Source organism: Podarcis melisellensis (assembly GCF_964234715.1).
Source record: "Podarcis melisellensis genome assembly, chromosome: 5".
Classification (NCBI taxonomy): domain Eukaryota; kingdom Metazoa; phylum Chordata; class Lepidosauria; order Squamata; family Lacertidae; genus Podarcis; species Podarcis melisellensis.
This window is the reverse complement of record NC_138537.1, coordinates 15,652,600-15,665,070: the sequence shown is the minus strand read 5'-3', so window position 1 is coordinate 15,665,070 and position 12,471 is coordinate 15,652,600. Positions and strand designations below refer to the sequence as shown.

At 40.0% G+C, this 12,471-nt stretch overlaps 1 protein-coding gene across 1 annotated transcript in view; it reads left to right on the top strand.

Moving 5' to 3' along the window:
- PRKCI (protein kinase C iota) overlaps positions 1–10,971 on the top strand; it is a 31,763-nt gene extending 20,792 nt beyond the window's left edge. Inside the window, exons 11-18 of the mRNA XM_081911049.1 lie at positions 298–384; positions 1,372–1,507; positions 2,728–2,815; positions 3,619–3,744; positions 4,298–4,377; positions 4,629–4,718; positions 6,508–6,623; positions 8,150–10,971. Coding sequence (XP_081767175.1) covers positions 298–384; positions 1,372–1,507; positions 2,728–2,815; positions 3,619–3,744; positions 4,298–4,377; positions 4,629–4,718; positions 6,508–6,623; positions 8,150–8,237 — 811 coding nt within the window. The 3' untranslated portion in view covers positions 8,238–10,971. The remainder of the gene's footprint in view (positions 1–297; positions 385–1,371; positions 1,508–2,727; positions 2,816–3,618; positions 3,745–4,297; positions 4,378–4,628; positions 4,719–6,507; positions 6,624–8,149) is intronic.
- Positions 10,972–12,471: the final 1,500 nt, after the last annotated feature.

Here is a 12,471-nt window from a genome sequence, read left to right as displayed (position 1 = left end):
CCTATCAGTAAAGGAATAAGATTATAAGATGTATGTTGTAAGATTTATAGTGTAAACTGTCCATTGATCTGCAGAGGAAGGGTGGTATAGGGCTATGTTCATGTTGAAAATACCTGCAAAGGGAGAATAAATAGGTATGTTTTATTGATGTTTGAGATGGACTAACCAAAGAAGAGAGGGGTAACGCTCTGAAAGCACTTCAATTGTTAAGTCTGTGTAGGTGACAAGGTGGACCATAATAATAAAAGTATATAATAAAAGAATCAAGCCATTATAGAATTTACTTCTGTGTTCCAGGCTATTTTTTGTTATAGAGTATGTAAACGGAGGGGACCTCATGTTTCATATGCAGCGCCAAAGGAAATTGCCGGAAGAGCATGCAAGGTATGTGTTCCTGTCATGACTTTTGCACATTGTTATGGATGGAGGGAAAACCCAAAGGTGTCTAATTACATGGAACATCTCCTTTTGCCTCCCAATTTTAATTATTGTTTTGGTCAGCCTAATTATTGAAATGAAAGAGTTGCATTTGGTGGTTCTTATCTTCTCTTTCAGAGATGCTCCAAAATGAATCTAATTTCATTTGCAAAGTTAAGTAGCCTAGAACTCTGAAATGGGTGCCACAGTCATTTTATGTGACACTGGATCGTATTCCACTATGTTTTACTCAAAGGAGACCTATTGAAATTAATGGAGCTAGCTTAGTCATAATCATTTCAATGGGTTTACTCTGAGTAAAACTTAGTTAAGTACCACCTACTGCCTCCTGTGCTCATTCTTTGCCAGCACAGCTGAGAGAGGTGAATAAAAGTTGTATATTCTTTACTTGTTTATACCTTCAGTTTCTAGATTTACTTTCTCACTCATCTTAGCTGTTCTTGAATTTCTCAGGCACCACAGTTTGATCTCTTCTGGCAGACATAATTGGCTCCTACTTCAAAAAGCCTTTTAAAACTGCCAGGAGACTGATTTTTATAAATTTAACTTTTTTTGCCACTCAGCAGAAAAAGAAGACACAAAAAGGCTAGTTGTGTTCATATGCATCAGTGCTTGGAATTACTGGGGTTCAACTGAAGGGTGGAAGGGTCAGGTCACCAATGTTTGTGCTGTTAAACCTAGCACTTGAACCGAATGCAAAATATATTCCAGCTTTCTCAAAGACTAAAACTCGAATGCCTAATGATGAAAGGTAGAAATAGCTCCTCCACAGAGGATGTAACACTCTAACTTATAGATTTCAGGGAGGCCTGAGATGACTAATAAGCTTAGAAGGGACACCCAGTTTCATAACATTTGATATACACTGCTGGTGTTGTTGGATCTAGCTATGGAAGCTTAAGAATAAAATAAGGCACTTCAATTTCATTTTAGGTTTTACTCGGCAGAAATCAGTTTAGCATTAAACTACCTTCATGAACGAGGAATAATTTATAGGGATTTGAAACTCGATAATGTGTTGCTAGATTCTGAGGGGCATATCAAACTGACTGACTATGGCATGTGCAAGGTAAGAGGCAAAATCTCCAAACATCTTGAAGTCTTGATTTTCCTAACATGATTTTCCTCCCTAGAATGTGCTGTAGTTTTTGATTAGGTTGGCTTCATTAAAATATGTACAATGATGCAATCAAATTACCAAATAACTGGAGAGAAGAAGAATATCAATGGACTGCAGCTGTCATGGTTTCTCTTGACTCATTTTTTCAAGTTGTACAGAAGCAGCAGTAAGTCTATGGTACTAGGTTGGGCTGCCATGTTGTCCTCCCATAAGTACACAAGCTCCATTTATTGCTATGTTCCTCTATCCCCTGCAGTCCCAAACATGACTTCCCCCACACTGTTCAGGGGTGGTCTCATAGGCCTCCAATGCAGATTTTCAGGGGGATTTGAGTAGATTGTTAAAAAATGCTGCCGCCTCTAGCCACCAGTGGGAGCCTCAAGTAGTTTGGAATTGTGCTAACTAGATTGTCTCCTAATTCAGTAAAATGATTTTCCATGGACTTTAGCTAGCAGCCCAGAACATCTGCAGTTTTTAGAAAGAGTGCTACTTTTATCTTGATCTAGTGCAGTGTGTGGCGCTCCACACTGGTTTGGCAGGAGAGGATGGCAAGTGTGGCAGGAAGATTCAAGAACAATCAAAGAAACGTTTAAACTTTTCAGTGTAGTATAATGAAATACAGGAGTAGGCCACTGGACTATAGGTCCAGAAACAACTCTTCTTCAAGAGCATTCACTATTCTACAGTTCTCCATGACATATTATTGTGAACAGGGATTTTCAATTCTGACAAATATGAAACATCAGAAGACAGACTTCTTTGTCTCAAATTAGATCTAATATAAACAAGATTACCCTGCAAAAGCTAGCTTACACCTCTCATTGAGTGCAAAAGGCTTGTTTATAATTATATTTTGGGAATGATTCCTGTTCTTATGTAGCTGCATTGTTTTATACTTTCTGGATGTCCCACAATCATATTATAAAGTAGTTGTGATCTATGCTATAGATCAAGCTAGGAGTTGTTTCTTTTTGTTTTCCAATGTATTTCTTATCAATTAAAATTTTTATTCTGAAAGTGTGGCGCATGTATGAAAAAGAGCTCGTATGTTTGCTCTTGCCTGTTAAATTAGGTGTTGTGCAGTTAAAACAACTGACTTGCTATTATGATGGGAAGCAGAATAAATATTTGCGTATGGTTTTCATTCCCCTTTGTTTCCGTTTTAAAAGGAAGGATTAAGGCCTGGAGACACAACAAGCACATTCTGTGGCACTCCTAACTACATTGCTCCTGAGATCTTGCGCGGAGAAGATTATGGTAAATATTACATGTATAAATACCAAACCTGGAGAGCATGAGTAGTTACCACACAAACCAAATGTCCACCACAGTTTCCCCCGGCACTGAACCCCTCTTGTACTCAAAATGTTTGTGCAGTTAAACCTAGCACTTGATCCGAATGCAAAATAAATTGACAGTGACCGGTTCTGCTTCATCAGTTTGATTTCTTAGAATGTGGGAACCATGTTTGAGCTCCCTCACAGCACTGCTCATCCTGCAGCCCGCCCTGTGCAGAGGATGTGGGGGGCCAGAGGTCTGGCAAGAAAGCAAGGAAGCAGAAGGAGTACAGTGGGGTTCAGAGAAAAGATAATAAGCAAGAAAAAGGGGGAAAGTGTGAGGTTTTTAAAAAGAAAGATGAAGCAGGCTAGGTTCTTATGGAGCTCGGCTAGACCAGATTGGCCACAGCAAGAGGGAGGCCAGTTTGATCAGTGGGATTGCTCTCCCGCCAGGTGAATTGGTCAGCAGATTAGACCCTGCCTGCCTGAGCCAATGGGAGGTGCCATCCCAAGCTGTGGAGCCCACCTGCAACCACGTGGGGAACTGGCTTACTACCTCTTTGGGAGAACTAGGCCATAGCGATCGTAAGGATGTCATTGAAAGCCTGGAATTTCTTATCCACCTAGATTTACCTTGAAATCCTCAGTTGTGTAGTCTCACCGCTTCTCTTCTTCCTGCTATATCTATTACTTTCCACCACATCTTTAAAGGCTTTGCCAGATAAACATGCTGATTATACCAAATCCTTTTAAACTAGTGTTCTGCCTTGTTTTAAATCGCAGGATTTAGTGTGGACTGGTGGGCTTTAGGTGTCCTGATGTTTGAAATGATGGCAGGCAGATCACCATTTGATATTGTTGGAAGCTCTGATAATCCTGATCAAAATACAGAAGACTATCTTTTCCAAGGTAAGTAATTCAAAAGCACAATTTTTAGTTTGTTCAAGCAGTTGATTCTGTGGATCACGGATGATGCATTTCAATGAGGAGCAAGTATGATTGAAATTAAATGGTGAAATGTACAATGAGGCAAAGTTTATCTCCTGATGAATGCCTGATTCCCAAGTAGATTTGTGCTTTCTGAACAAACATAGTGCAAAATTAGCTAAAGGGCAGCAGGGTATTGGGCTGATTTTCCATTGCCTTTAGAGACCTGAAAGTTTACTTCTGTGGCTAGATCTTAACTTTTAAAATAAAGGAGTGTGCAGTCAAGTTCCTATACCAGAAAAGGAAACCTACATGTCTTTTAAAATTATTCTATGTATTTAAAGCACAAAAGAGGTGAAATTAATATCCCATGGTCCAAAAGAATACTACTATTTAGCATTAAAAACAGCCTTTAATTCAGTTCAACCTCTTATACAGATTGAGTTTTCTGTTGTACCTCAGTTCCAAAACACACCTTTAGAATTTTAAAACAGAAAATTCATGAAATTAAAATGTTATTAATTATTTCTTCTAGTTATTCTAGAGAAGCAAATCCGTATCCCACGATCCCTTTCTGTGAAGGCAGCAAGTGTTCTAAAAAGCTTTCTTAACAAGGTAAGAGCTCATGCCATATTTGTGTTGAACTTTGGTTCTTAAATATACATGTTACAGGTTTAAAACTGGCAGGAGAAATTTAGTATAAAATTATCAAAATACATATTTGGGAAGGAATGTAATATGAGCACTTTAACAATTTGTGTACTGAAACTCATTTATATTTACAATCTATGCATGTTTACTGGCCCAGTTATAATAGTCTTATTAAGCTTAATTTGACCTTCATGTTACATGTTTTCTTTACCTAGGATCCAAAAGAACGGCTAGGTTGTCATCCTCAAACAGGGTTTGCAGACATTCAGGGACATCCGTTTTTTCGTAATGTTGATTGGGACCTGGTAAGTGGACAGTATAAATACTGCTTTTAAATAGTTCTATGCACCATGAATATCTGAAATCTTGCTTGGATGAGAGAGCCTCTGCCATTGTCAGTGAAAAGTTGCCAAAAAAACATTGAGTTTTCCCCATATATTTCATATTATAAGCAGATAATTAATCTTTTGGGGGCATGAGCAATGTCCTTTCAAGTACTCAAAGTGAGCATGGACTATGCAGTGCAGTAGTCATTTTAGTACTTCAGGAGCTCAGTTACCTTTTACCATGCTACTACTCAGCATGTTTTCATGGGATTATGTTCAGAGCAAGGGGTTTTAAAGATTTAACAAAACTTACATACTGCTTGGTTGTACAAAATCTCTAGGTAGTTTACGATAAATATTAAAATATTAATTAAAAAAACAAGTAATTAAAAACAATTAAAAAAAGGAGTAAACTAAAAAGAGATTAAAACATGTCAGCATGTATATGTCTGGATAGATTTGCCTAAACAAAAATAATTTAAGCAGATGCTGAAAAGAATATAGCAAAGACGTCTGTTTGATGACACCTACTACCAAAGTGTAGGTGATGCCACACAAAAATTTCTTAGAAGTACGGGATGATTGTTGTGTGGCACTTGTTAACAGTGTCACCTTCGGCAGATCGAAGCAGTGGAGTGGGCACACATTGGGTAAGGCCATCCTGCAGATAAACTGGTCCCAGGCTTGTTAAGGGCTTTATATACCAGGAACAGTACCTTGAACCTGATCCTGTAACAAATGAAAATCTCTAAGCAGACGTGTTTATAAGTTGGCAGGGTCTCGCTTCTGTCAGCAACCATGCTGCAGTATTCTGTGCTAGCTGCAGTTTTCAGATCAAGAGCAAGGGAAGCCCCAGATAGAGTGCATTGCAGTAATTTTATCTTGACGTCACCAGTGCCTGAATTACTGTGGTCAAGTTAAGCTGGTCCAGGAATGGTTGTAGCTGTTGTATCAGGCACAGCTGGTAAAAGGGGCTTCTAGGTACTGAGGCAGTCTGGGCTTCCAGTGACAGAGCTAGGTATAGAAGCACCCAGGACTGTGTAACCAGCTCCTTCTTAGGGAATGCAACCCCACCCAGCTGTTGTTCTCTGAGATGGGAACCACTTGCCTGCAGACTTGCCAAACTGGCACTAGTCCAGGTGTTACTCTGATTCCAAGGTAATGGAGAAATAGAGGTGAGTGTCAACAGTGTACTAGTGGCACCTTGGCCCCAAACTCCTGATAACAGTTCCCTGTGGCTCCATGTAGATACTTATTAGCATTGGGGAATAAAATAGTGCCCCGTGGCACCCTGTAGCACAGGGGTCAGCAAACTTTTTCTGCAGGGGGCCGGTCCACTGTCCCTCAGACCTTGTGGGGGGCCGGACTATATTTTGAAAAAGTAAATAAAAAATGAACGAATTCCTATGCCCCACAAATAACCCAGAGATGCATTTTAAATAAAAGCACACATTCTACTCATGTAAAAACACGCTGATTCCCGGACCGTCCATTGGCCAGATTTAGAAGGCGATTGGGCCAAATCCGGCCCCTGGGCCTTAGTTTGCCTACCCATGCTGTAGCATAACCACAAGGGGGCCAAAAGCGTTCTCCCCATTATACTTTGCAATACAGTGCCCCCAAAGCAATAAGATCGTTGTGTGGAATAAAAGCTTACAAACACTATAACTCATAGTTTGTCCTCCTAAGAGAAATGTGAATTATCCTTAATGCACTCTATGTAATTATCCAGCAGCAACACTTAAATGCTATGTGAACTTATTCCTAGATGGAACAAAAGCAAGTGGTTCCTCCCTTTAAACCAAACATATGTGGAGAATTTGGTCTGGACAACTTTGACTCCCAGTTCACGAATGAGCCTGTTCAACTCACCCCTGATGATGAGTAAGTAAAGGATTAAGCTACTAAACTGAACTAAATGCTCCCCTGTAATTCTAACAGCACTTATTGTGGTAGTATTTGCCGTGATGGAACTTCAGAACCTCGTAACAGTTTCCAGAAGTAGAGACAAACAAAGAAGGCTATCCACATTCTGCCTTGCTTGTAGGTATCCTGGATGATTGGCCATTGCTGGAAGCAGAATACTGAATTGGATAGATGCTTAGTCTGATCCAGCAGAGCTGCTCATATTCCCATGTGACCAAAAATGACTACCCCATTGGGGTGAACAAAATGGCAACTGGTAAATTGCACAATGAATTGTAACTAACATGGTTTCTGAGATTTAAAAAAAATATAATTGGGGCCAATCCAGGATTTTGTAACTTCAGATAGTTCAGCACAGGAAGCCACTTTATACCAAAACCAGACTTAGTGTCTGTCTTGCCCAGTATTGCCTGGCACCTACTTTCCAGGGTCTCCGGTAGAGATATATCATATCACCTGTTACGTGATCACAAGTAGTGTTGACATGAATTGACACTAAAGCCATCTGCATGCAAAGCATCTATGTATGGCTGAGGAAACCCAGCCAGATGGGTGGGGTATAAATAAATTATTTATTTATTTATTTATTTATTATTATTAATTGTTAGGGTTATATGAGGACAAGCGTAGATATATTTCTAACTTTGGAGAGCGAATACTTGCTTATAATAAGAACTGGTGGAAATAACCTGGTATTGCTCAGGAATTCTAAGCACCAAAAAATTAGAAATTTATAAATGGATAGCATAATTTATTAATTTCTAGGCCTGTGCATGCTCCTCCAATCTGACTCCGTTAACAGCTGGCCAGGAACTCTGAATCAACTCGGAGGGCAGGGCTAGTGTTACCGTATTTTTCGCTCTATAGGATGCACTTTTTCCCCTCCAAAAATTAAGGAGAAATGTGTGTGCGTCCTATGGAGCGAATGCAGGCTCCTTGGCTTCAGTGATAACAACACAAAGCCTCCAAAGTGCAGAGGGAGCGCTCCCTCTGTGCTCCGGAGGCTACGGGTTGCTTTCGCTGAAGCCTGGAAAGCGAGAGGGGTCGGAGAGCGAAAGGAACCCGAAGCCTTGGGAGTGCTCCCTCTGCGCTTTGGACCTCCCCGAGCAGCTTACAGACATGAATGAAAAGACAGTTCCTGCCCTCAGGCTTACAATCTAAAAGACTCTACACAAGATGCGACTCAGAAAGAGAAGGGGGAAAAGGAAGCCTCTGCACTGGTTCTTAGTTACAGAGGTCTTGTAGACCAGCTTGAATAGAAAGATTCAGAGGGAAAGGGCTAAAAGTTACTACTTTTTCAGCAACCTTTGTCCTTCTGTAGTAGCTTGATGGAATGGTTGCTGATGGACAGTTGAGAGAGTAGCCTGATGAATCTGATGTTTCAGTAGAGCCAGTGCTGAATACAGTCACTCTCTGGGGTTTTTCCTCAGTACAAATTGTATTGTATTGTTTTTTGAGAATATAAATGCTCTTTTTATTTTCAGTGATATTGTGAAGAAGATTGACCAGTCTGAATTTGAAGGCTTTGAATATATCAATCCCCTTCTGATGTCTGCTGAGGAATGTGTCTGAGCTCCCACTTCTGAACTGTGCCATTTGTCGCTGACACATTTTTCTGCATGGATGAACAGTTTGCAGTTGGGATGCAATTAATAAAATGCATTTACCTTTGTCATTTGCTATCAAATAAGAACTTTTCATTAACCTGCTATATAAGCTGGATGCTTTTTATTTGACTATAAGGAAATCTAAAACACTAAAACAGACTTTGCCAAAGTTGAACTTGAAACATCAAGGCAACCATTTTCCTACAGGCTGCCTAATGTGAAATAGAGGATGTTGCCACCTATTCCACTTGAAATGTAATGCAGCTCTGGGTTCAAAGTGGTCTAATTAAAGAGCACCTGCTTGCATTAAGTGAAATTAACACATCAAGTCCACCTGTCTTCAGTTTTACATGTGTCTGTTGCCAACCCAGAGTAAAACGAGTATGCTCCCTAATTCATTTGAAGAACCCTTGTTAAACCTGAGTTCTCAGACCTGGCTAAGAAACTTACTCGCATTGGTGATGGTAATGTGTTAGATTGAAAACAAATGAAGAGCAGCAGGAGAATTTACATGTACTGCCACAGCCCGCTTCCATTCCATGTATATTCCACATTCAGTGTGAACTGGACGTAAAGTTTCATCTTTCATGTTACAATTATAGCATTGCAATCCTGGGTGCACTTTGAGTAGGCGCCATTGGATTTGGTGGGATTTACTTCTGAGCAAACCATGGATAGGATTGTGGTGTAATATTTGCAGTCTCCAGGATACAGTGGTACCTCGGTTTACGAACTCAATCTGTTCTGGAAGTCGGTTCTTAAACTGAAACCGTTCTTAAACTGAGACACACTTTCCCTAATGAGGCCTCCTCCTGCCGGTGCCCTTCCACCGTTCGGATTCTGTTCTTAGACTGAGGTAAAGTTCTCAAACCAGGAAACTATTTCCAGCTTTGCGGAGTTTGTAAACTGAATCATTTGTAAACCAAGGTACCACTGTAATGCCTTGCTATTTTTTTTAGACTTGGAAGTGGCACAGCATTTACTTTAGGCTTGACAGAGCCATGGAGAATAGATGCTTTCTTGACAATGGAGACCATGGCTGTCTCCAAATAGGACTTTTCTTTCAATTACCATGCAGTAGATTTGACTCCAAAATTACTTCTCATTCGTTTAATCAAAGTTCTTTGGTATACATCCTTGCTATGTAAATGAGTGCCTTCTTAAGTCTGTCCTTTTCAAAAGGGCTAATAAAATGTATGGTATCAGTTTGAATTAAAATGAACCAGTAGAGTTTTTTTAAAAAAGAAAAAATAAGTATTTAGCAGAAATAGGCAGCTAATGTTAACAAATGCAACCTCATGCAGCCAGCTTTATAATTTTGTAGCCTCTGTTAAGGTAGAGCTGAATTTATTTTCACTATGGATTTAAAAGGCTAATGGGCTCATACAGCAGCTGTACAGTTTGAAAAACCATTACACTATACCACTACAAAAGGATCCCTCTATTAATGTGATTAGGGAAGTGTGGCTCCTCTCATGGTCCTATACTTACTGCTCTAAGATGTATGCAAAAGTCTAAATAAAAATTCAAACCAGCTAGGTCAGTGAAGATGGGTGTTCTAAAGGTCTGTATATAATTAATATAATGACGTACCGAGAAAAAGTTGCATGCTTTATCTTAAAAGTCGAGGAACTGCTGGCTGGAGATGTCACTTGTGTATTTTGCTTGATTTTTGTAAAGAGAAGGGATTTTCAAAGTGTTCTAGATAATGTAGAAATGTGGACTTAACTTAATAGTTGTCCAGAACCAAGCACATTCTAGTTAGCCTTCTGTGAGTTTTTTTCCTCTGCCATTGTGAACTTAATCTATGGTACATTTGTGCATTAAGGCAAAAATTACCTCTTTGACTAGTATGCATTATCTTCATTGTGCTTTTCGAACACTGACATGTTGCAGAGGAGGAATTCAACCACTTTGGTACTTTCCCTTGTTAAGCTCATGTCAGTTACAGGGTACATCTAAAAACATTTAATTGTGCTATGTTTTAGATCTGATGAGTAGTCTTTCAGTTTTACATTATTGAAGGGGGAACGAGACCTCTATAACTTAATAGAGCTAACTTACAACTTGGCTTGTGCCATCTTACTTTATTTCGTCCTTCCTTAATGTATCTGAAATTAGGCCACTAACAGCGGTTTCACTTCATAAGCTGCATGGTACAGAATGACTTATATAAGAGGTACATTTTCTGACTCACAAACTGTAGGTGAGTGAAATTCTCACATCTAAGACTTTTCTTCAAAGCACAAAAGGAGTAAAATTGCAGATGTTACAATGTGCTTCCCACCCCCTTGTATATGTGTGTCTTACTTATTTCATCTTATAGTGTCAATTTTTCACAAAGAACTGAGGGATGTTAAAAGCAAATATCAAGTTTTGTTTTGTTTCTCATGTTTCCAAACAAGTGCCATGGTATTTAGTTGTTGTTTTTTTTAAAAAAAATATATTAAATGTGTAGAGGCTGTCTTAAAATATTGAACAGGGAATTCAGACATGGACAGCTAATGCAGCATGCTTTTCGGAAGGTAGCCTTTTAGTGTAAACGTTGAACTAAATGGGTGCTTCCATCTTGTACTATGTACTTCCTTCATTTTGCAGATATTGTACTGTACTGTGTAATCTCTTGTATTTCTGCACACTTTTTTACTTTCCATTTTAAGTTTCAAAATTAAAAAAACCACCAGGGCTTTTTCTTTAAATCCTGTGTTGCACTCATTGTATGCTTTCCTTGAGTATTCTTCTAATTTAGCAATTTTATTTACTTCTCTTTATTACCACTGGAGAACTCTTGAACATTAGACAGTAAACACATAATTAGTTTTCACAGACGATTAACTCCTCAAATCTTAATTCATCATGGGAGTCTATGAACTGGCATCTCTTCTGCAGGGAAGGGTACAATTTAGGTTGTAGTAATACCAATTAGCAGTTAAGAGAAATGTGCATTATAAGACGTACTTCCATCGTACGTTTTGTTTACAGCCCTATTGAAAATGCTGAGTTGCAGACTAGGGGCAGGTCCATACTATACATTTAAAGGTAAAGGGACCCCTGACCGTTAAGTCCAGTCATGGACGACTCTGGGGTTGCGGCACTCATCTCGCTTTACTGGCCAAAGGAGCCGACGTTTGTTCGCAGACAGCTTCTGGGTCATGTGGCCAGCGTGTCTAAGCTGCTTCTGGCGAACCAGAGCAGCGCACGGAAACACCGTTTACCTTCCCGCTGGAGCAGTATCTATTTATCTAGTTGCACTTTGACGTACTTTCACACTGCTAGGTTGGCAGGAGCAGGGACTGAGCAATGGGAGCTCACCCTGTCATGGGGATTTGAACCGCCGACCTTCTGATCAGCAAGCCCTAGGCTCTGGTTTAGGCCACAGCGCCACCCGTGTCCCATACTATACATTTAAAGCATAGTTTAAATATGCTGGTAATAGCGCTCTGGCAGGGAAACTATAATTCCCAAGATTCTTTAGGGGAGGTCACATCCTTTAAATGTGTGTAGGATGTGCTTTAAAAGTATGGTGAAGAAGAAGAAGAGTTTGGATTTGATAATCCCGCCTTTCACTCCCTTTAAGGAGTCTCAAAGCGGCTAACATTCTCCTTTCCCTTCCTCCCCCACAACAAACACTCTGTGGGGTGAGTGGGGCTGAGAGACTTCAAAGAAGTGTAACTGGCCCAAGGTCACCCAGCAGCTGCATGTGGAGGAGCGGAGACGCGAACCCGGTTCCCCCGATTACGAATCTACCGCTCTTAACCACTACACCACGCTTGCTCTCAATGGTGTAGAGCTGTCATGGCTCCCGGCCCCCTTCACATATTACTCAGGGCAATATTGTGTTGTGTTTAAGGAGCGCTTCCCACTTAGAATCTCAGGAATGAAGGAAGATCACATTCAGACATGTATCAAATCCAGGTACAGCACCTACATACTACTTTGTGCCAGAGAAAGGCATGTCCTCCTTTGCTCTCAACAGAGCTGTGTTTTCACTGTTTGAAAAAAAGAGAATAACATCCAAATGCCTGTTTTAACTTCAGAATTACAGCCAAACAAGTCCATATGTGCCTGTTTTCACCAAGCCTACCCTTTGCTGCTAAGATTTTATCTATTGTCATGTTACTCCTCAAGACTCCTGTCTTTGGTTGGAACTACCTATTATGGTGCATCTTAATATCACTCTTTCTGGAATCTGCTTTCCT